Source organism: Megalopta genalis, chromosome 1 (genome assembly GCF_051020955.1).
Source record: "Megalopta genalis isolate 19385.01 chromosome 1, iyMegGena1_principal, whole genome shotgun sequence".
Taxonomy (NCBI): Eukaryota; Metazoa; Arthropoda; class Insecta; order Hymenoptera; family Halictidae; genus Megalopta; species Megalopta genalis.
Window position 1 is genome coordinate 40,296,913 of NC_135013.1, and position 25,731 is coordinate 40,322,643.

Sequence of the window (25,731 nt, forward strand, 5' to 3'; positions counted from 1 at the left end):
GCAACGCCATTATATTTATTACAATTTCACAAAAACTGTACATAGTAAGAAGTATACCACAAATTTTTTATAGTTATGTATTTAAATGACTATATGAATTCGTCTACCGAGTACTTATCTGTCTCATGTTTTTCTAGATTTAGACTAATTAAAAATGTTTAGAAATCCTTATAGACTCGAATTGGCAATTAATTCTTTTTGTATCGTTGTCAGAAAACGTTACCGATTTGAATGCCATCGAAACAAATATTGGGACTCACACAGAAACGTAAAAAAATATGATTTGTTTGTAATATAATGCACTTCTCTGAATTGTCACAATTCTTTAATATCACTAATTAGAAAAACTAACTAAGTAGAAAACACTGTGTTTTTCTGATAATATTTAATTTAAATAACAAATAATAAATTAAAAATTAAATAATAAATTTATTTATTTTCTGATAATAATAATATAATATTTAATGATAATATAATAATATATTATATAATATATATAATATAATATTTAATATATATAATATATAATGATAATAATAATAATATAATATAACATAGTTACAAACATTTGCTACTGCTGTGCTCGATACAATGACTACACAACAAAAAGATTCTTCCATCTTCAGGATAATTTCAATCTTTCCGTTAATACTAATTTCTTTCATAGTACTTCCTCCGTACCTCGAAATCAATTTTAAATTGCTTTATAAGAACGATAATTCTGATTACAATGTATACTCTAATTAGGAAATTTATTCAATTAGTTCCTCTGAGAGAGAGAGAGAGAAATAGTCTTCTTAATTTCGGCAATTTTAAAATAAAAGACGTAAGACCGGTTATTTTTACGGTACGGTAGGTTTAGTGTTAAAATAACACTCGTGGGATATCTTTTGAGAAATGTCATAAATTATCTGAAACCTCTGAAATCTATGTTCTTCTTTTTTATCTCTACTACTTCGAGACGCAACCGATCGCAAAGTTATTTCGAATGCGTGAAATCGTAGTATTTTCCACCGCTCTCGAGTGTCTCGCCGAGTCTCTCAAGCATATTTTGCGGCAAAAGAAACGCTGTATACATTTGAAAACACGGAGCAATAAAATAAAAATTGAGTATAAATCACTCGAGTACAACTCTATAAATAGAAACTATAATAATCGAGGAATCCTGTTTTAACGAATCTCAAACTCGGCATACTCAATCAGCAATTTAGATAAGCATTAGATTCCTATTCCCGAAATATTCGAAACACGGAGTATCTTCGGCGAACACTGTTTCTCCATTCGTGTTATTCGCACAAGCCCCGAGAGACATAATAGATCACTGATCCACAGTTGATTAGAAAAAGTTGCCGGACCTTGTCTCCGCTCGGAGCGACTCACAGCCGCCCACAGGATTTGACTGGATTATAAATAGTAAAAGCGCGACAGACATTGCGTTAGTATAATTAAGCGATTGTTAGGCAACGATAGCTTCGGACCATTAATTATTCCCTCTAAGCGGCAGTGTCGAAAGGTGTTGATCCACGGTCGGATCCAATTTGATCAAATTATTAACACCGATGGTGGAAGCTCCGAGCAAATGGACTCCCGTTGTCCATGGAAATGTGATGCAACGAATGGGCGTTTCATCTGCATCGACGTTCCTTCGGAGAAGTGTATCGGAATGTATAACCTTGACAGCTCGATCTCGATAAACGGTTTTGCCGCATTAATCACTACCCTTTACGCACTCGATTCCCTCCGTTGATTTGCGTAAATAGTAGCCGTGCGAAATATGTACGTCCGGGTAAATATGTCGTACGGCACGAAATGGAAAACAGATGTTATGAAATCGAATCTGTGTTTTGCATTTTATAACGAGAAACGACGTCGGCTGCATATCCGAATGCATCGTAAGTCTCTCACACTTTGTCAGACAGATTTACATTAACACGTTCCGTGCCGAGCTTTTTTTACTCGAATCTTCACACTTTGATATTTTACTAAAACTTGATGTATTACGTGCAATTATTAATTCTCGTACACATAACAACGTGACAAAAACTTATCAACGCCCATTCTTGCGGTGGAAATTGATTCTTCGGTTCTAAATTTCTTGTAAACAATTTGTTCAGTTCACTGAGTAAACATGCAAGCGTGTACCATCGATGGTACACGTGGCACGGAACGTGTTAATTACATTATACAAGCAATTAGGCAAACATGCAAAACTAACGATCAAGTTTACCTGTTTCTCCGTTTCTCGGTTATGAAGCAGCTTCGAGGATATTCCAAAATAATAAATTTACATTTCGAAACACCTTCTCTCACCATTTAGACTGGTGTGCATAATTTATAGGCTGAAAGTAGCTTCTACATTGTTACCGATATCTAGACAAAATTCATTTTCTATTATTTCTAATATAGAAATAAACAAATATGATGTTTAGTTAAGTTTCTTTTCAATTATACAGGATGTCCCGGCCGAAGGAGGTCACCGACAGTGCTCTGAATATTAATAAACTCGAAGTAACTTTCACATTTTCACTGATATTTAAACGAAAACCAGAAAAATATATATAATTCATCTATTATTTCTAATATAGAAATGTACGTATAAAAAATGTAAAAGTTACCTTGAATCTATGCGCGTATTGCTTTTTATTGGAAACTCTTCCTCTTTTTTTTGTTCAACGAACAGTGAACGTACGCTAATTATATGATACATATTTTCTCGTTAAAGCTTGTACGTTCTCATTTCATACGTTTAATTATCCGCGTAAAAAGGCCGCACTTAATCCTGTAGTTCCATGTAAACCATAATTAGTCTACCATTATAAGCAATTTCACGTGCAGTTGGGAAATCCGTATCTGATAAAGTGATTTAAGAAGCTTCATAGCTCTCGGCGATACGTTCTACACAGAGAAAAGCAAAGAGAGTTAAATACTAATCACAATATTAATCAATTTTCTAATTCTTTGTTTAGACTGAAAGTAATCCGGACAAGTTGTTTCGATCCGCTTGCATGAGTAACTTTCTGAAACCCGTTGGTAGGTAGCATTCGTTTGTTCAGCTATCTGTGCAACGATCTAGAATTCCCGGGACATCTGTGTATCCTCGACTAATTAATTCTCGCATCCGGACTATCCAGTTTGTCACGATTCGGTCCTCCGTTCTTCCGATGGATCTCGTCGCAGATTCCGCCGGCTTTACGCGGTTTCGTTATCTCGATCCGGTCATCGACCGGATCTATGAGATCCTTTGATCGCGCGTCCCCCCCAGCAACGGAAAAGGGTCCCGATCCAGCAAATGGAAGATATCCAGACGTGCACGCGTCCTGCGTATGCAAGCGTAATCCAACCGGACGTCATCCTCGCGACAGAATCCCGGCCTCGGCCAGTTAGGCGAGCTAAGTCGCGTGACAATCGTTTTTAATCTTAATCCTGGCGAAATCTTATCGCGCACTGCTCGCTCGCAACGCCAACGGCCGCTGTTACAGTTAAATATCGCGATGATTCTTGCATTGGACAGTGTCCGGTACGTCTACCTGCTGTCTCGAAGATTAATCTGACACTCTGATGCTTCTAGCTCGCGTTCAAAACTGCGACACTGATTGGATACGTGCGGTGACCGAATATGCCGGTGTATGTATTAGGTCTACCGGGAAGTTCTGTCCGATAGTGTCACTTCAAGTTTCAATCCATATGCACATGTTGATTTGAGACATATACGACTATCTCTCTTTATCATTGCATTTACACACATGTACTCTCCTAAATAAACTGAAACAAAGATGTCTCGTGTCATTATTAAGTGAGACGCGATCGTGAAAACATGGCTGCCGATGATAATGCCAGACCACATGCTGCTTTGGCGACTCGTCAGAAAATCGCAGAGCTAGGCTGGGAAATTCTGTCACATCCACCATACTCCCCAGACCTAGCACCCTCCGATTATCGCTTGTTTCTCTCTTTGCAAAACTTTTTACAGGAAAAAAATTCAAAACTGAAGCTGATGTCAACCAAGCACTAGTTGAGTTCTTCGCCTCTAAAAATAAATCATTTTTTAAAAATGGCATTTACAAGTTGCCGTCACGCTGGCAAGAAATCATAAGTAACGATGGAAAGTAATTCTACAATAAATATTATTCAATGTATGAAAATTGTGTTATATTTCAATTAAAAAACGGATAGAACTTTCCGGTAGACCTAATATGTTGATTTCACGTATCGCTTCGGTAGCTCGTTCTATTTTTGTAACGCTTAATCTGCCTGTTACGCTAATCCTTGGTAGAACGTAATTCCTCAGTTAGAAAATTTTTTTCTGGATCACTTTGGAGGTGTCAGCTTTTTTGAAGTTCTGCATACATTGGGCTGCTGCACATGATACAATAGTTTTTCAACTTAATGTTTACTTAAAAATCAGCCATTTCATGTTAGCTATCAGTTTAGCTATCAGTTAGCTATTTTTAGTTAGCTATCAGTTGTATAAATTCATTGCACCATGCGTACATTTCGAAGTTGTTTTTCTTACTTCTGAACTGTTGTCTGTGTGTTTAAATTTTGCTCACTGAATTTCTGTTCGAAACACTACTCTAGCTAGCAAGATTTGTTAACCCTTGTACGAAGTTTTTATGATGTTGCCAATAAATTTTACGTTAACTGATCCGATATCAGGATCGGCGAAACAATAAATTCAGTTCCCTTAATTGTTACAATTTATTGTTTTCATTATGTTTTAGATTACCACAGTATAATTTTAATATATGCAAGATAATTTTAATTTATATATACAATTTTAATATGAATAACTTCGTACATACTTTCCTTACGACGCATCAACTACGTCGAAACGTAATGAAGATTCATCAAAATTTCAAACATGCATAGTATAATTGTAGTTAGTCATTACAGTACACAAAAATAAAAATCATTTGTATTAAAAACTAACTAAGATGATTAGTATTTACTACATATTCGAGAATATGAAAGGGTCTCCGTTTAAGTAATGATTTAACAGCAGCAAAATTATAATTTGTAACTTCGTTTTGAGTCGCATAAGCCCAGTTTGTGTACAACAGTTAATTTAGAATATCGGAAATGTGAATAAACTAAAAAAAGAATTTGCATGAAAATATAAAATTTGCAAATAAATGTATATAAAAATTAAATTTATTTATATAAGTGTTAAATCCATTTATATGTATAAGAGTCAAATTTATTTATGGCTTTATATAATAATAAATTTATACATCAATTTAAAATTTGTAATTAGTGAAGCTACAAAATATAACAGCATCATTATAAGGATATAATCAGTGCTTTAATATGAATAATTTGATTTTTACCGAATAAATTTGCAGATCACTAAAAATATACTGTTATTAAGAATATTTTAGTATTTTTAATTATAGTTTCCATGAACAGATATAGAGTGAGAACAGCAGTGTTTGCAGATAGAATGTATAGATTGGAAGAATCATGATTCTTTTACGGCTCGCACGAGAACGAAATTTCGCGAGCGTCCAACGGGGAAGTTGATCGTCAAGAATCGTCTGACATAACGATTATCGAGTCCAACCAATTTAGGCAATTACGACGGTGGGAAAGCGTCGTGTACCAGAGTTCCATTAGCCGCGTTAATTCGGCATTATGCTCCTTACTTTACGCGCGGTGCATCCGTTTACGTCATGGCCCCGGACACACAACACCCGACGCGGAATTAATTGTTGCCTAAGCATACGGTTAATCCTGTAAACTGGAAGTTGAATCGTGGCCGAAAAGTCGATTCTGCAGATGTCAATTGGCGGACTCTTCTTCCTGCAAATTTATTCTGCATAACGATTGGAGTTCGACCAAAATCAACACTAGAGCTATTTTACGAGTAAAAATGATCGGTTTTACAGTTTTTATTTGAAAATTATTGATATTATAAAGACCCTTTCATAGGAAAAGTAATTAAATAACTTTCTTAATTCAAGGACACGCTGGCAGAAAATTGGCGAAATTTAAATCAAATGAATCTACATGTATAGTACATCGTATAATACATCAAAACCTGCAAAACTTGCAATCACGGAAGAATCATTAAATAATTAAATCAATTGTATAACACGTTAAGTACAGCGTCGGCCAAATATGGGTGAAACTGATTTTTCATTGATTTCCAAAATAAATTTTTATTATAATATAGACTAACAAACTGAAATTTACAAGAATATATTTGGAATGCGAAAGAGTTAAAATACCCTCAACTGTAGTAAATTTTAACTTTCTAGTGTCGGTTTCATTAACCCTTTGCACTCGAGTGGTGACTCTGAGGCACCACTGAAATTTGTTATATTACGTTCTAAGATCATTTTTACATTATCAAAGTTTAGATTTTAAAAATTTGTTACAAGTGTAACCGTTGTGTAAGTCGCAGGACTCAATTTCACATGCACAAAATGCGCTTTGTCATATAAAATGAAAATACTATAAATCAGAAAAATTATTTTAGATTTACAGTGAAAATAGCTTCGAGTGCAAAGGATTAATTAAATAATTTTAATATTGCAGGAATTTTTGGGGTTGATTTTTGACACATGACGTGTTAACAGATGTTTCATGTATTGATCTTAATTCTTATAGCATGAATGAAATTTGTAATGTGAAATAGCAAGATAATTTGAAATTAATAATAATATAATAATAATTTAATAGTAACTTGAAATAGTAAGACTAGAAAAATGTAAGAGTGTCAATGAATTAAATTATTCGTATTGAAATTATTTAAGGATGAAGGAAATTTCTATATGGTTGCTGTTTCTTAAAATCCATAGAGTCAATTTTTATTCTGCATGAAGATCCGCAGTCTCGTAATGACACATATGTACACTTTTTTCTAATAAATAATTAAATATTAGGTCTACCGGAAAGTTCTGCCCGTTTAAGAAATGAAAGGAAATAATAGATTTTTCATAAATTTAGTAATATTTATTGTACAATATAATTTCCGTCGTTACTTATGACCTGATGGCGTGATGGCAATTTGTGATCAACATTTTTCAAAAATATATGTCCCAAATGAATATGTGCATATCTATTGAAATTTGCAATGACATTATCAGACAGAACTTTCCGGTGGACCTAATACCTCACTTCTTCAAAAATTAAGTTACACAAACACTGAAGACTTTGTTAATTCTTTTATTTCATTAGAGATAAATCCGAATATCATATTGGATTTTATACACGTAACGTCGGTGTCGTTTGAAACTGAATGACACAGTAACATCTCACGTAGACATAATCAACGTCCTCACGATCTATCTTGTGCAAGTCCAGAGTCTGGAATCAAAGTCCCGTAGGGTAGTCTCGTTTCCGACCCGTGAAACGTAATCGCGTAACGGAGTCTCCGATGTATAATCAATGAGATGATCTAGATCTGGATTCGGAACAATGTTCTGTAGCAGTCTCGTGCGAAAGGAGAATGAAAATGCGCGGGAACCGGAATACACTTGCGCCATCCGCCATGTTTATCGTGACGCGTGGATCATTCTTCTTCCCTCTTTTCGTTCGATCTCGATCGCTACTTCATTCGATACCAGCAATCACGTGAACAATCTAACGTACGGAGTGTGGAGCAATAAATTTCATCTCTCTAAATATTTTGTATTATATTCAACGATATTAACACGTTCCGTGCCGAGCTTTTTTTACTCGAATCTTCACACTTTGATATTTTACTAAAACTTGATGTATCACGTGCAATTATTAATTCTCGTACACATAACAACGTAACAAAAACTTATCGACGCCCATTCTTGCGGTGGAAATTGATTCTTCGGTTCTAAATTTCTTGTAAACAATTTGTTCAGTTCACTAAGTAAACATGCAAGCGTGTACCATCGATGGTACACGTGGCACGGAACGTGTTAATGATCATTATGTAGGAAACATTTATGTTTAAAGAGAACCATAAACTCGTGTATGTGTTTTTAGCACCGATCAAGAGATTTCATTGTTATTATCACTAGACTGAGGATCTTTACGCATTCATTGTGTATACAAGTGTTTCGAATGCAATTAAACGTGCATATTGAGAAAAATTCATTGTATTTTTATACAGTGAGCATGTCAATATTCGGACACCTTTTTAGATGCAATAATGACTAGTTTACTGGACAATAGATGACAAAAAAATGTTTGTAAAAATTGCAATTGGTGATAATGGCAGATTATAACTTGATGTTTTTCTAACTTTCTTATCTGAGCCTGGAACGAATAATTAATTCTAGTTTGTGTATGACATCTTTGTCTTCCTCATATTTTGATAAAAGAATTCGTGAAAATGAGAATTTGCATAAAGATTTGCAGTTGAGTTATTAGCGTGCAGCGATAGACGTCGAGGCTATCATTAAAACCCATTTGAGGAGAAAAGTGATTGCAGCTTCTTAAAATTTCTTTTTTATTTTTATATTAATAGATACAAATAGCAAGATGAATAAAGCTGTTGCTCCGCCCTGTGTATGTCAGGTCTCGTGTCGACATGAAACGGTAATCGTCAGATTTCATAAAATAATCACGGAAGAAAGATGATTGATGCGACGAGTACGTTTCTTCCATCAAACCAGTCCCTGTCCTCTCTGCCTAATATTAAATTCCGCCGTAATGCCAGCGTGTACGCGATGTAAAGCTGTGATAGCAGAACCGCGTATCAATAGCCGAAGGAGGAGGATTATCATTAAGTGTCTTTAATATACCGCGCGAGAATGTTTTCATCGCGTCGCTTGATAGCCTCGTAAAGATGATCAGAAACAGGCGTCCCGAATCTCTGTCCCCTCATCGTCAATCGGCTCTCGATCTCCAGCGATTTCGATCTTCGTTCGGTCGTTCCAATTTGGCGCCAATTAAATCCCCCGGGCCCGGTACCTTATAATGGCTTCTATCAATTTCTGGTAACCGCTAATGACAAAACGGGTCCAGTCGAACGACAGAGTCGTTCGATCACCGTGAACCGTACCTTCAATTAATTCACCACCTACTTTCCTCCTCGAGTTCAGAGGGTTATTTAATTATTGTCAATTAAAGATACCTCTAGATGGTTACTCCCAATCGTCAGATAAGAAGTGCTGATTTTCGATGGGCATTCGACGCGTCAATTGATTAGTCGGACCTAATTAATTAGAAGTTTGGTTACAATGCGATGCAACTGAATCGCGTGGGATTAATCGAAATTTGTAGTTTTTTTTTACGGAATTTATCTTATCGTTATCCGTAATCTATCCATATTTTCCAAATTTGTTCATTGATAATTACTATTGTGGAAAAATGGATTATGAAATTTTCGAAATATTTTATCAAAATTTCAGTCATTATCCTAGAGACTATATTATTTATATTATATTATATTATATTTATATTATTTTATCTAGAGACTTTATTATTATTATCATTCTAGAGACTATATTAGCTTATTAAAAAAGTGGAATAAGCGAAAATAAATAAATTAAATGACAGTTGCAAAGAATTTGAATTATTTAATACTATTTAATCTAGATGTAGGTGGTGTAGTGTAGGTGGAAGAAATATTTTATCAATGTAGAAACACTTTACATACAATTATATACAATTGATATATACATTATATACATATGGTACAATTTCCGCGTCTATTTTTTTTTATATACGCAACTCTTCTATGCATAGAAGCTCGATCAAACTCGCGACATTAAGCACGTTGCACTTCAGACAAAACCAATCTAGTGTTCATACTACCAGTTCACGTCTGACAACGTCAGACGAACATAATTAGTCACAGTTTCAAGATGTTTTCACATCTATGCATCTCGGATCGTCGCGTGTTACATTGCACTGTTACTAGATGAAGAGGAATAATATAGAGAAAGAAAAAATAAATATGGGAAACTAAAAGGAAAAAAGAAAACGTAGTTGGGGGGGGGGATCTACAAAATTTTAAAGAGAAGAAAAACGTGTGGACAATATTGAATTTCATACAAACAGTTTATTAACAATTTATTTATTTATTTAAATTCATTCAGCAAGTTTCCCGTGCATTATAATAACTTCTTTATTAACAAGATTTTGCCTAAACTAACGTTACACATTCCTTCCGAGAATGGCGGACGACATTTGAATGAGTTAGAATTACAGTGACATAAGTCACATTTTCCTCATTGTGAGAAACAAGGGGTGCTATTGTTTACTAATATGTGCATTATTTACTGACCAAATTTATTATTAGGATAATTTAGTGTCAAGTTAATTTAAAGTAACTTTATAATTTCTTTCACTTGTGTTTTTAATATTTTGGCATGTTGTAGATTACATTTGAATATATAAGGAAAAATTTTCGAAAAAATTGATTTACACCACTATGATTTTAACCGATTTATTTGTTTGAATTGTTCTGTGTTTAAATTGCAACACGACGCTACGTTTAACAGCTTGCGGTACTTCCATGAGTCTGACTCGTGGTAGAGATTTCCAACAATAACCTGATAAGTTTGAAAACTATAATAGTTATAATAAAAAAGAACTATAATAGTTCTATAGTTCTAGAATGAACTATAATTAGTTCAATAGTTCAATAGTTCACACACACACATTAGTTAAATAGTTCTATATTTCTAGAATGAACTATAATAGTTCTATAGTTCTAGAATGAACTATAATAGTTCTATAGTTCTAGAGTGAACTATATAATAGTTCTATAGTTTTAGAATGAACTATAATAGTTCTATAGTTCTAGAATAAACTATAATAGTTCTATAGTTCTAGAATGAACTATAATAGTTCTATAGTTCTAGAATGAACTATAATAGTTCTATAGTTCTAGAGTGAACTATAATAGTTCTATAGTTTTAGAATGAACTATAATAGTTCTATAGTTCTAGAATAAACTATAATAGTTCTATAGTTCTAGAATGAACTATAATAGTTCTATAGTTCTAGAATGAACTATATAATAGTTCTATAGTTCTAGAATAAACTATAATAGTTCTATAGTTCTAGAATGAAATATAATACTTCTATAGTTCTAGAATGAACTATAATACATTATTATATAATTAATTATCTTTACTTAAATACAATAATTTTAATTAAAATTAATTTTAATTAATCACTAAAACTCCATTGCCTTCTTAACTTTTGCATTCAATTTCGATTTAAGTATCAAACGTCCAATTTTCTTAATGCCAAAGTACCTGGAATTGATTAAAGTCAGAATAATATTCCCTTCTCGTCTCATCAATATTTCTTTTTCTTCTATGAAGTTATTCTAATCCAAGGAGTTTTGATCATTTTAACTGCGAAGAAAATATTCTCTTAAATCGAACCGTTCTATGTCTGTGCGATCGGCTGCAAATCGACTTTTGGAAGTTGAAACAGCTGCTTCTCCGCGCGCGTGCTTTCCTACAGATTTCGCAGGAGCCCATGAAAAATGTACATTGTTCTTCGGACGGTGTTCTTCGTCCCGTTGGTCTCTCCCGTGTTCCTCTTCCTCTTCGTGGAAGGCGGTCGTTCCTCCACGGTAGCTTTTATTTCGTTCGTCCTGCGAGCCGCACGAAATAACTGGACGTCGAAACGAATGGCAGAATTATGCCGCGGAAGATCGGTACGGCCGGTTCTTCCCGCGATCCGCGGCGTAAAAAAAAAAAAACCACTTCGGACTAGATCGGCGAGGATCGCGTGGCGATCGGGCCCGATTCTTTCGACCGGGCAGAAATAAAATGGCAGGGGACGGGCGTATCGAGCCGCGACCGATGATAACTGGCCGGGGACCGATCGACGATCGTGACAAACTGCGATCGATTCGCCGGCTCGGATCTTGTCCCATTAGTTTCGAGCTGGCCGTGCCTTTTTGCATTAGTCGCGCGCGCACGAGCGGCTCCGTTCTTGCCCGCTGTTTTGCGAGCATGCTTGCGCGCCATCTCGAAATGGCTTAATTTTGCATTGTTGTCGCGTTCGGGAGATGCGGTGCGATTGAGAAAGAGAAAATCATGTTCAGCAGTGGTGTGCAAGATCTGGTAAATATCGGAATCTCGATGTTTGAGACGAGATTAGAAACTCGAGACAAGACGAGTCCGCAAAAGTATATCTCTGCAGTCGAGAATGTTGCGATGTTCAACAATGTTCGAAAACCCGATAATTTTCAATCATTTCTAAAATATCGAAATTCCTTAAAATCCCGAGATTTTTCGAGAAATCTTAATTTTGGTTTAGATATGTACTAATTTCGAGTAACGGTCATTTAATTACTTTAGACTGTATAATTTAAAACTTCCTGTAATATTCGTCATGGATTTGATGTGGCTGATAAAATTTGCAGACATTTTTTAATGTTAAATTTTCTGCTCAATTTTGAACAATTTAAGTCATGCTTAGCAGCGTCAATTGCAATGATCGCTAATTTTATATCAAAGACAGTTAGGAAAACGATATATGAGATATATACAGTTGTGCTTGTATATATTTTCTGACTAAAAGTACAAAAATGTGCAATATGCAAAATCGTAATAGTATATCGAAAAATGCATTTGCGTAAAATTTCGCAGTCTAATTGGAACTATCAAAATACTGATACAATATTATCCCCTAATATAAAAAGGTCGATATACAGGGTGTCCCAAAAATGTCTCGCAATCCGGAAATGGCGGGTTCCTCGGATCATTTGAAGCAACTTCTTCCTTTACAAAAATTTTCTCCGAGGTACCGTTAACGAGTTATTAACGAAAAACAGTGACCAATAAGAATCGAGTACGGCTGACGCGAGGCGGCCCAGCCAACCAGCGCACGAAGCCCAGTTCCGCTCATTGGCTCGGTCGCCTTGCGCCAGCCGAGCTCGCCTCTCATTGGTCACTGTTTTTCGTTAATAACACGTTAACGGTGCCTCGGAGAAAATTTTTGTAAAGGAAAAAGTTGCTTCGAATGACCTGAGGAACCCGCCACTTTCGGATTGCGATGCATTTTTGGGACATCCTGTATATATTAGTATAATAAATTACAGCGTGACTGCAATTGCTATAAAAGACATAATGTTCCGATTTTCCTTGTGGAAGCCTTAGGGCCACAGAGCAAGCGATCGGCAATATTGAACATATAAAATATGTCAACTATATTAAATGATAATATCCTATTCTGTTCTACTCGCAGGCATTGCACACCTTGTCTATTATCATAAACAGATTGGTAATTACTCTGAAGTCGGTGTCACAGCAATTGTGAAACGTGGTATACTGCATATCCGTTACGGTATTTGCTAACATTATATCATTAATAGAATAATACTGGTTCTCTAAATCTTTACTCAAAAACATTTAAAAAATTGGTACAGTACCGGTATTTTACATTTCGGCAGAGTACATACCTAGCAGGAACCCTTCGCTCGAAACTAAAATCTCCTTCGTCAGTCTCATTTAAGGAATATTCATCGCTTAATGAATTATGGAGGAGAATTGTTTCTAAGGATGCTCGTCGCTGCCATCCGTTCGCGAGTGTACCGCGCCGCAATAATTCCGCCGGCTGAAACACGTTCGGTGTTGGACGAGTCCCTCGAACACTGAGGTCTTAATTGCCAGGTGGAATTTCAATGCCTATCGCGTGCCTAATTAATTAGCCGACCGAAAAGCGATCGCTGCGAAAGAACGGCCGCGATCCGATCTATGATACGACACCGATCTTTTCGTCTTTGCTCGGCGACGCGACACGACGCCGCGTAACAAGTACAGCATTCCGCGGACAAGCCACGGATCGAAAGGTGAGCGGATTTCGATCCCAAAGCACACCCATACCGGTCGCAAATTTTTACGCCTGCGTTTCCGTGTGCCGGACGGCCACGGAACCCCGATAAAATCGACCCGGGAAATATACGATCGTGTTCGGCGCCGGCGGTTCCACTCGCCAGTAAATTCCCGAATTTGTCGAAAAACCGAGGGATACGGATAGAGAATGCGCGTCGAAGCAGCAACACTCCCGGGCCGCTCGTTTCTTTCTGCGGGTTTATTTTTTTCTCTGCCGGAGCCACGGGGAAGCGCGTGTTCGACGCTGAAAGCGCTGCGTGTCGGCCGTTCGAACGTCGGGGTTCCCGACTGGTTCCTGGATCACTTCTGACATATTTTGTTCCTTTGACTGCTGAGAGGCGAGCTGAAACTTCCTCCTGTCACGGCTCGCCGCCGTGGCATCCAATATGAATCATATAACGGAGACACATAAACATCAACATGCCTAACCCTTCGCCGTGCTCGACTGGCCGGGAATCAAATGGCTCTGCGGCGCGCGTGATTTATACGCGTCCTCTCGATATTCGGAGAGTCGCCGTCGCCGGACAATCTCCGAAGACAATGCTTGTATTCGTAACGGGAAACACCCACCCGCGATATTAAAACTTTAGTTTCGTTTAGCCGGCCCAGAGAAGGAGAATCGAAGGCGCGCCAGCACGCGCTGCGAGATGTCGCACGATGGGGTAAGAGGCCCCCGAAAGCGGTAACGAAATATTTTAGGACTGAAATTATCTATTTATATTCAACTTTATATATGCGCACTTATGATCGTGGAATAAGTTGCATAATCTGTTTTTTAATAACATTTATGAACAGAAATATAATTAGAGAATACATACATACATAATATTGAATGTACAAGTACAATTTGCAAGTCATGAACTACAAATTAGCAACTAGTGCACAGCAAATTACTAAAAAATTATAGACGAATCGACAACAATTTAACACAAAAATAATAATTAATTATAAACTAATCTTTAAATTTTATATATGTGATCTTATTAACACTTTAACGGCCGTTGTCACGTATACGCGACTTTGCGAAAATTTCAATTATAAAAACCGATTCGATAAAAACAATTTGTCTGTCACGTCACCCAAACGTAGGTGACAGAATTATAGAAAATTTGATTTTTAAAAATTAATTTTCGCATTAATCTATTATAATTTCATCATTTGATTAAGATCTGCAAGAGGTAAGAATGTTGAAAACTATTTTATACAAATAAAGTACTTTAATTTTATGAAATTTTTTAGGTTTTTGACGCGCGGCCGTCAAAGTGTTAATACGTGTATGAATGAAAAAATTGCATGTTGCATGTTCATTTCGTGAAGAAATGAATAATTATTTTTGATAGAACTGCGATATAGCGATGATATTTTCACGTTAAAGTTGAAGCGACAAGTTGCAAAATAAGGGAAAAATAGAGAGAATGTAGTATGAACATTTTTCGACCTTGACAGTTTATGATAAATTTGAAATGTTGTAACAAAGTTGTGATTTCTCCACTACGCGTGTACAGTTGGATTTGTTTGTGACATCATTTCTCGTCGATTTTGGCGCACTGATTTCGACTCCGGTCGCAAAATTTATCTACTATTTCTGAATTTTGGAAAAAAATCAGCGGGTTATCAAATCGTTTCAACGAAGAATATACAATTTCGTCAGTTTTTTCCACTTACATTTACACTGTCCATTTACACTTTTTTTATTCCAAATCCTGAAATGGTAGATAAATTTTTCGACCGGATTTGAAATCGGCATGTGAAAATCTACGAGAAATGACGTGTAAAATAATGTATAAATCACAATTTCGTTGGAATATTTCAAGTATAACATAAATTCTAAAGGTTAAAAAATGCTCACACAATATTCCTCTTGTTCTGCAACATTTCGGCTTCAATGTAAAAAGAAATCGTCGGTTTACCCGATTTCTATCAGAAGTTCTGCGATTTAGACACTACTTCGTCACTTCGCCCCATAATGTGCGGCTCGCTTGTGCCCCAGAGCGATTCAGCTTTATGACCGGCTTGCGAAACCCGGTTTCATAAGCCGGCTTTCAATTTAAATATTCCGAGGAAGTAAGCAAGCTGTAGCTCTCGAACGGGTCACAATTTATTCCGGCATTGTTCGTTCTAGCGGCGCTGTTTTCCATAAAGTAAGTGGAGCGAATTTCATGTTCTCGCCGGACCATTCAGCCCAGTCCCTCCTCGCTCGCGAGGATGCGAGGTAATCTACGCGCGATCGGAGACTCTCGAAAATCGAATGTATCGAAGATCATTGGTGGCCGCCGATGCGGAATAATGGATTAGACCCGTCGTTGGGGATAGATTTGTAACGTGGGTCGGGTCAGGAAACTCGAGGGCCGATGTGTCGAGTCTGGCTCGGTGTTATTCTCATCGGTAGGAGGGGGGAGGGGGGAATCCGGATCATCCCCTAGCCGGAATCCTAGTCGGAAACCCCATCGACGGGTCTGCAGAATGCCCGCAAGCCGCGCCGCTTTCGCACAGCGCGAGCAAACAAGTGAAAATTAAATTTGAAAATTGCCCACCAACACAGCCTGTTGTTCGGCCCGCCTAAGCGGCCCGGTCAACACCGTTTAATCGGAATCCTCGGGCCTCCGGCACGCTTTTGCTCCCGGTCTGTTTGCACCGACGCGAGCGACGCATAAATATTCATATGAAGGGATTAGCGTGATTTTTCGGGCCTCCTGCAAATTTGCACGAGCTCGAAGGCCTCCCATGATAATAATCGCCGGCGATTAAACGGAATATGATTTCTGAGAAATAGCGGACCGTTTTCAGCTTTTTTTTGTTTGGCTAGTCGCCGACAATGGTAGTCGACATTTCGCACGATTTCATGGAAAGGTCAAAGCTCTTCGACCATTATTATTATTAACCAATTATTATTAACACTACGCCGTCCGCGGATCTTAGATACGATTCTTTTGTTTGACGCCGGCATAATAGCTTGGAAATTTTAGATTTTAACAAAAATTTCGAAGATGGCGGTAATATAAATTCCTAAAATTAAGATATGCCATCCAAGAATTTTCGTACTTAATTCTTAGTTAAATAAGCAATGCTACAACATTACATTGCTTATTTAACATTGCATTACATTACACAACATTGCTATAACAATGCTACAGTTAGTTTGCTGCCTTTTAACACCCAAGAAATATAGTTCAAATGTTATTTCAGTTATTTAAAATGGCACCAAAGTGGTACCACCGGCATACAACAGATAGTTTTTGCATGGCACCAGCGTGGTGCCACCGGACGGCATAGTGTTAATAACAAGTGCCGTATATTAATCAGAAAAATAACCAAAATTGGACAAGTTAAAACTGACCAAAGTTACAAATTAGTTTAACTCCTTTGCATTCTAAAAATCCAAGTAACATTCAGTTTGCTCGAATGCAACGATAAAAATGAATTTCGAAACCTAGTTTAAAACTGGTGTGTCAACAGGGACTCAACAAACTGATTCTTGAAATTCATTTTTACTGGAATATATTCGAACGATGTGAGTTTTATTAGAAATGTTAGGATTCGAAAGAATTGAGGACTATGATAAATTTTAGATTTCTAGTGTTTCGGTTGCACTATAACACGTATCGTACTTCTTATGAAGAATCCTAACATATTCTACTGAATATAGATACGTTTTTTTAAAAATCTAAATAAAATTTAATTTTTCTGTTATCGATACTCTTTGCAATTATAATTAATGTAGATATACAATAAATAACGATTTTCTTTCTCGTGGAGGAATTTATCAATGAGGAAGAAGTGCGAATCGATCCAGCTGCAAAAGAAATCGTATTGCTGGGGATTAAATAACCTTGATCTCGTTTATGTTTATGTGGATTGATTCATGGAAAATGATGTTTAGCTTTCATTGATTCCCAATTACTTTTTCAAATGTATCATAAAACCGCTCTGAACGTTTATTCCTTGTACGCTATCACACTCATTTATAGTTTTCAAATAAATATTTGCACAAGGAATCGTAAATACTAAGATTACAAATTATTTACACATTTCGTCGCCACGAAATCGTCTTTCGATGTACAAAGTAATTCATTCTAGAATTTGCTATAATATTATATGATTCAATCATATTTGCACATATGACTTTAAATTATATTTTGAAGAGTTCAGAAATACTACAGATGTTTGATACTCATAGATACTATGTACTTGTGGTATTATTTATGAATAACATGTAAATTAGTAAAATCCGTAACTATTAGTGCAGAAGTCAATGCGACTATAACGAATTAAGATATTGGTCATTCGTGATTGGAGCTTGATTTTTTAGTGAGGCTCTTCAGTGCCCAGAGTGCTCAATTGTTTAAAATAATGTGGATATCGTCAACTCAAGAATGTTAAATAACTTAGACAATACCATAAAATAAAAAGCTAAAATGTCAAAAGGATATAAAGTTAAGTATACAAATATATGAAGTTAAAAGACAAAAATAAAAAAGTAAAGTACATATCATTGCGTATACTCGTCCAAAAGCGTACTCTATTTTAAGACTGCGCATAATGAAAGTCGTATCTACAGAAAAAACATTAAAATCCTGCGCGACAGTTTACATTTCTAATTACTTTTTCAAAAAAGTAATTAAAAATCGAAGAAAGCTAACATCGTTTTCCATGAATCGATCCACGCAAACATAAACGAGATCAAGGTGATTTAATCAGCTGGATCGATTAGCACTTTTTTCTCATTAAAAAATTCCTCCGCGACAAAGAAAATCTGCATTTACTGTATATCTACATTAACTCTAATCGCAAAGAATCGGCAACAGAAAAATTGAATTTTATTTCCATTAGAAAACATGAAATACACGAGTCTATAATCGCAATAAAAATGAGATATCGAAAGTGAAAGTAGATTCGATAAGGAAAGACTGAAACGATCCGATCCACCGCGAAAGGTATCGAAAAATCCGAGCGATTCAGCGTATCACGAGCAGAACGCATCGAGCACGCAACAAATTCGGCCCGTCGTGGCCCCGGCGCGGCTATAGAACACGTGAGAAATATCGTGTAACTATCGAATTAGCAAAATTCTTACATAGAATCGGCGAAGACGTGGAGGGTACAGGGGCAGGGACCCGAGATGCACGCAACGATTCCGCATCGTTTCTACGACCTAGGACCCTCGGCGGCAGCCGAAAAGAGACGCAGCTACGGGCGTTTCTCGCGTGAAAGTAGGAGAACGCGAGACGTGGTCGAAGACCAACGAAGGGTGACGGAACGAGCCGAGGGGACTTTGGTTAACGAGTGCGGGCGAGAAAGAGACCGGCGAAATTACGGATAGTGGTGGGAAAGGGATGGAAAACGGAGTCACGACAGCCCAATAGGGGGGAACCGAGTGTGACGCCAGCGGAGAGGGTCACCGGTGACGGTGGCGCCCCCTTAGCGGTCCAAGCCAGAAGGTAAGGTTAGTCAGTCGCCAGCCGTCCGAGGACGATACACGTTCTGGTCGCGTCTCTGCCGATCTCACCCTTCCAGTCCACCGACGACCCTGGGAAATACGCGCGAAAACAGGTGGCAACGCGGTTACCAGTGACATTACACAGTGCTCGAGAAGTGTTTCGGACCTAACCGCGGTGAACGCAACGCGATACTAATTGTCGGCTAGTTTCGCGGCGTGTGCTGTGTTCCGAAAAGACCGGCAAACGCGCGCGCGGCGTGTTTCCCGCACCCACGAATTTGGATACTTCGCGAGTCGTTCGGTAGTGCTGCCGGGAACGTGGATGGAATTGTAACTGTTAGGGAAGTGTTTCAACGAGCGGGGAAATGCGTCGGGAAATTCCGACGAAAATGCCGCGCTGAGGGGTATATCGTCTCTCGAGGTTTGGCAACGCCTGGTGTCCCTCCGGTCGACCGTCATGGCTAGCTCGTCTGTGATCCGACGTAACACAGGATAGAGGCAATTTGTGCGAGTTTAAGAGAGTTTAAAGCACGCTTGCCGCATTGTCACGCGGAACGGAACAGAACGGATCGGTTAGGATCGACGCTGGAACGGAGATTCCAGGCTGCGTGTGCCGGCGACTCACGAAGTGAAAACACCGAAAGCCGCGACGAAAAGTGACGCGAGCGAGCGTGAGAAAAGGCCGGGGTACGTTTCTCTCTACGGCGGCGAGGGACGGCTGAGATACACACTCGCAATACGCTCCACCCGTGCCTCTGCGTGTCCTGTGTAGTACAGTGTTTGCTTCCCCCCCTCCTAGTCAATGTAGACCTACGGTTTATTTTGTTACCAGCTTCGTGCACTTTGTTTGGCCGTCGATGTTCGATTACAATCCGAAGTGACATCGACTCTGGATTTTCGGGGTGCAGACGATTAGACGCAATCGCGCGGAACGTTGTACGTTGGTCCAGTTTTCGACAGATTTTCATTGAGTCGAACGTCGAATGTTTCTTCGCGAAATGTCGGGTACGATTTAAAACGAGGGCGCGGTTTGAAGATGGAGGCTTCGAAGACTGCGCACGAGTCCCAGGCAGTAAAACGGAACACGCTGGTGTCAGAATCGGACCGGTGACAAATCTCGATAAGGGCTGGAAGAGACAGTGCCCGGCGTAGCCGCCATTTTTCGTCCTGACGTTTCTACGGTGATATCGTGTCGCGTTGTCGACACGGTTGGATACTTGCTGGCCCGACGACCGCAATTTCATTTTCGGTTCTTGTGATATACGGAACTAGTGTGCAATTGGTAAACGTGTGAACTTGTGCATCACTCGAGGATTACCCTGCGAGCATCAGTGTGAGGTGTAAAACGTGGATGTGTTTATTTTGTCTCGTGATCGTTAACGGAAACAAATCTCGAGGGAGCATCGTACAGTCGTTCGATAGTTGTTGATGATGGTGGTTCTCGGAAATGGAGTAAATACACCGCGTGTTCCCGTCGAAATATGAGGAGAGCGCTTTTCTGCGAGCCGAGGGAATTGATTTCGAGCGAAAATGTATCTCACGCGTCTGTTCTTGGTGCTCCTTCTGGCTGCGAGCTCGAGGTGCGTTACGCTTTAAATCGTCCCGCCATTTTTCCAAAACACAAGTATAACCTACGCGCTATTATCGTGGTTTTTGTAACGCGAAGCATTTATTTACGATACGGTATTACAATACGGTGCCACATGTTCGATCGTCTAGAATGCAATCGCATCTTTATTTTTCTTGTTTAATTGGCGCGTATAAACACGCGGCTAAAAAATGTTGCGCCAGGCGTAAAAAGACGGCAGCATACAAGAAACCGGTACTATAAATATTGATCGTTTGAATGGATACCGTGGTTCATTGGTCTCGCGCTGCCTTGATGACAGTTAATGAACGGTAGAACTGTGAGAAATTGATCGAAATGCATCGAGTTCCCAGTATACGTTCGTTACGCAAACGTTCGTCCGCGGCTTCTGGAGATTTAAACTATAAAGACTGGCATTTAAAATTGTTCTATGACAAATACTGCCAATAATTTTTAGTTTTTAATTAAATTCAATGTTCAGTTCTTTTTATAGCCTAATTTTTGTACCATATTATGAACGATACAAATTGAGTACTTTTATTTGATATAGAAATACTATATATATATAATAATAATAATATATATAATATATATATAATAATAATAATATATATAATAATAATATATATAATAATAATATATAATATATATATATATAATAATAATAATAATAATTTCTAAAATATATTCTATTTAAAAATGAAAGATTATTGAGAAATGTAAATGTCATAAAAAAAATACAAATTCTACAATATTTCTCGATTCAAATGCATAAATTATCAAGATCCTCAAAAATTTGCACACTGCTGGAGTTACATTCTTTTTTTTCAGCACCTACTGTCTCATGCCTATTATTAATTTTCGTGATCAATAGATAAGAATTTAGTGTCAGAAATTACATACCGTGCCTGTCGCCAAGAGCATTTAATCATAAGGCGACTACAAAGTTCCCAAAGCATAAATTTGAGATTATAGAATGTAATGCCGGCAGAATACAACTTTGCAACCACCCAAAGGGATGGTTACCGGGTCTCGTACTCGCAATTATCCAGGACGCAGCCTGTAATTAACGCCCGGTGACTGGATCGTGCGGAAAACGCGAACGTTAACTATTTATTTATCGCCGGCGTCGATCGCGATTTCATCAGACCATTTAATCGATCCACATCGTATACACGTACACCATCGAAGCTGGTGATTTTAACGAGTCGTTTTCGATTGCAGATGCATGTGCTCGAGCGGATATACTGGCCAGAACTGCGAGAACGAGTATATTCCCTGCAAACCGTCGCCGTGTAAAAATGGGGGCACGTGTCACGAGATTAACGGTTTGGAGTACGAGTGCAAATGTCCTGAAGGTAAGTTCTGAATTCTTCCTTTTATTAACTACGTTTCGTCCGAGACATCGCTTGAGATCATCGAGAAACTTCGTGCTTCGAATCTGTACTTTCAACCATCAAAAATTGATATCATTTGTATGATACTGTATCATATGTATGATACTTTGTATGACTCTCGATTGCGGATTTTTACGCGTAGTAAAAATTGGCTGCATTAGTTGCAAGAAATAGAAACTAAATAGCAAGTTCGTTTCTTCTCTGATCACTTTAATAGATCAAAAATAAGACATTGGTATTTTTAAATTCTTTCAATCTTTCTTCGATTTTAAATTACAACCACCCAAGTTTATTATAAATGCATAAAATCCGCAATCTGGTCATGACAATGTAGGTTTGTTCGTGTAATTTTGGATGCTGGTTGTAAAACGCTGGTAGTTTGATAGTAGAATCGTCTTTTGTCGAATCTCTTCGTGTCTTGACGTACAATTCCGTAACATCCTGAGTTAATGTGATAATTTTGGTATCTTCAAAGGTATGCATGCTTTGCGTAGAAGTTGTAACTAGACGGAGGATGTTTATGTAGAATGGAGATTCTAATTGAGATATACATAGACGATTTTCTCTTTATTTAATTATTTCATTGCGTTTAAACAAATGGAACAGTATTATCCGAATTCTTCAAATGTTTTTGCTGTTCTGTACACGATCTACACAGTTTTGTCGTAAATGTGTAAAATCCGCAGTCTGCTTAAGCCTGAGGATCACTATTGTGTCGGTATTACATGGAATTTAGTTTATGTTAACAAATCTGCATCCTACAGACTTTTAATCCAAACAAAAATGTTATGCGTCGATCGCAATAAACAGTAAATGCGTAGACATTTATTTCTGACTCGACTAATTTTTCAAAATGTCGAATCCTTCTAATAGTGTCACTGTTGTGTTTCAACCACTCATCGTTGTTATAAATGCATAAACTCCTCGGTCTAGTTACGAGCATCAACGTAGTGCTTAAATACTTTTGCAAATATAAATAGTCTCTAAGATGTTCGCTATTTCATAAGCAACAACAGCAGGCTGTCTGCTGGAACCGAACGTGTTTATAAACATCGACTATCGTCCCGAAACGATTCGTTAACACGTTCCGTGCCACATGTACCATCGATGGTACACGCTTGCATGTTTACTTAGTGAACCGAACAAATTGTTTACAAGAAATTTAGAACCGAAGAATCAATTTCCACCGCAAGAATGGGCGTTGATAAGTTTTTGTTACGTTGTTATGTGTACGAGAATTAATAATTGCACGTGATACATCAAGTTTTAGTAAAATATCAAAGTGTGAAGATTCGAGTAAAAAAAGCTCGGCACGGAACGTGTTAAGGCTACAGTGTCAAAGTGTCATAGGATCGATTGACACAGACAAGATCGTTGAAGAAATTGTCACGAAATCCCGGAACGCGTCCGAGAAGAAACGGCGGCCGAGATTAGGGGTGCGTCTCGGAATTTCGGCGAAGTAGGCATCTTTTCGAAGGAGCCTCGCGTTCCACTCTGTTTACCGCGGGAAGAAAGTTCTCGTGTTTGCCCGTTGCGCAACCTTGTCCCGGCAATGAACGAAGGAGGGCCCGTGGTAGCTAGAGGAGGGAGACAAAAGAACGTCCGCGGGGCAATGATTAGTCGGCGCAACAGGTACAACTTAAGCCAGGGGTGGTGGCCATTTACGTCTGTGTGTGCACGGTGGATGGTTAATGTAAAGCCTAGGGTCAGCCTAGCGTGGCCTCCTCGGTGCTCGGATCACAATGCGTGGTCCTGTCGTTCCCAGGCGGACCACAACCATGGCGACCCCACCTTCTTTCGCTTCTTCCACGCCGCGCCGACCTTCCGTCTTTCACGCCGCTCTGCCTTCGGTCGCGCGCCTTTTCCCGTTAAAGAAGCGCCCCCTCCGACTTTTCCGCTGGCTTGCTCCGCTCGATGAGTATCCGTCCGTGGACGTCTGACACGGTTCACACTATCAGCGCGCTCCGCTCGATGTCTGAATAAATAGGCTTGTTCGGTTCAGGGGGTAATGCGGTGTAACGTCTTCGCGATAAGCACGCCTCTTTTTACCCCTTTTGCGGTTTTCTCACAGCTTGGAACTATCGCTACGCGGGGCTTATTCAAATTTCGGAAAACTGCGAGCGATGTTACTGGCAGTCGAATGAGAACGTCGATCGATTTGAGCACGAGGAATGACAAGTAGATGGCGAATTTTTATGCGAAATGAAATTTGTCTGAATAATAAACTGCAATGCACAGGAGCTACATTTCTTTCCTCAACAATTTTATTTAACACCAATTAAGAATTTTATTAATCCGTGACTTATACGTACACTGATATTTTTCAGTTCATTTGATCTGTCCACTGTTTTAAATCGTATCTACTCGTTTTCGTCATAAATTCGTAAAACTCGCGGTTATTATTAATCAGCGGACTACGGATGTTTATGCAAAATAAAAGTTGTCTAAGTTCGTTGCAAGGTGTCGATTAATATTGTGTTTCTTGGTTTAATAATTTTAACCCTCTATGGGCCCATGTAACTTTCAAGTCACAAGCATCCACATTTTACCAAATAGTTTTAGTTTTTTTCACAAAATGATGTATACGTCTTAATTATATAATGCCTCTGAAATAACCAATAACAATATTGATGACGGTTGGCTGCATCATCAACCTGAAATGTCAAAATAAATACCTTGCAAGTTGTCTGCAGATAGAAACCAAAGGGACCATATTGTGCAATTGAGATTATTTGTGCTTTTGTCGGTGTTTACTAAATAAAAAAAGCGTATATAATAGCTCTGGGTTCGTATATCAATAACAATTTATTTATTTGCATTTCAATAATCATTTTGTTACTATTTGTATATGATACAGTTTTGTAACTTTCAGGTTACATTGGACTATTTTGGTAGATTCGAGTGTATTTAGGATAATAGTTGTGTTTTCTTCTATTTTCAAATTTATATATCAAATACCCCCCCGAAATATGGATACAAAATCATATAAAAATAAAAGAGGAATTAGAATTAGACGCATTAGCGGTAGCAGATCCGAAGATTCTTTATTAGATTCTGAGTCCGATGAAGATCATCCAGTAGCATTTACTAGACGACGCATAAATATTATTGACAATGACGATGAATTTAGTACCGAATTATCATCGGATGAGGAAAATTCAGGACCACAAGAAATTATTCGGCAACTAATTCCAAATGCAACGTACATCAATGTTTAACGCCAAATTCAAACTGTTCTATGGAATTTCACGCTTAAGCATTTATGCACAGAAGTGGAAACATTGTAAGCCGTTGTTACTTCAAAGTTACAAATTGAATTGATTATAATAAAGTTCTTTAAACTGTTAAATATTTTTTCAATTAGCATATATAGGTTTATAATAACAGATTTTCCGTTGCATAAATCTTTTTATATTTAAGAAAGAAATTCGGCCCATAGAGGGTTAATAAGTTGTACGTAATATAAGAATATTCAACGATAATAATATTCTTCACAATCTTCGCTCAAAAATGCATGAAATCCGC

The 25,731-nt window shown here is 37.9% G+C and overlaps 1 protein-coding gene across 3 annotated transcripts in view; it reads left to right on the top strand.

The window, feature by feature from the left end:
- The window catches only part of N (neurogenic locus Notch protein), a 491,366-nt gene that overhangs the window by 215,514 nt on the left and 250,121 nt on the right, over positions 1–25,731 (top strand). For 2 of the 3 annotated variants that reach the window (XM_033467199.2, XM_033467200.2), the window contains exon 5: positions 22,034–22,167. In XM_033467199.2, coding sequence (XP_033323090.1) covers positions 22,034–22,167 — 134 coding nt within the window. Of the gene's footprint in view, positions 1–19,240; positions 20,802–22,033; positions 22,168–25,731 lie in introns of those variants that run through there. The other variant, XM_076527805.1, reaches the window with a different exon arrangement.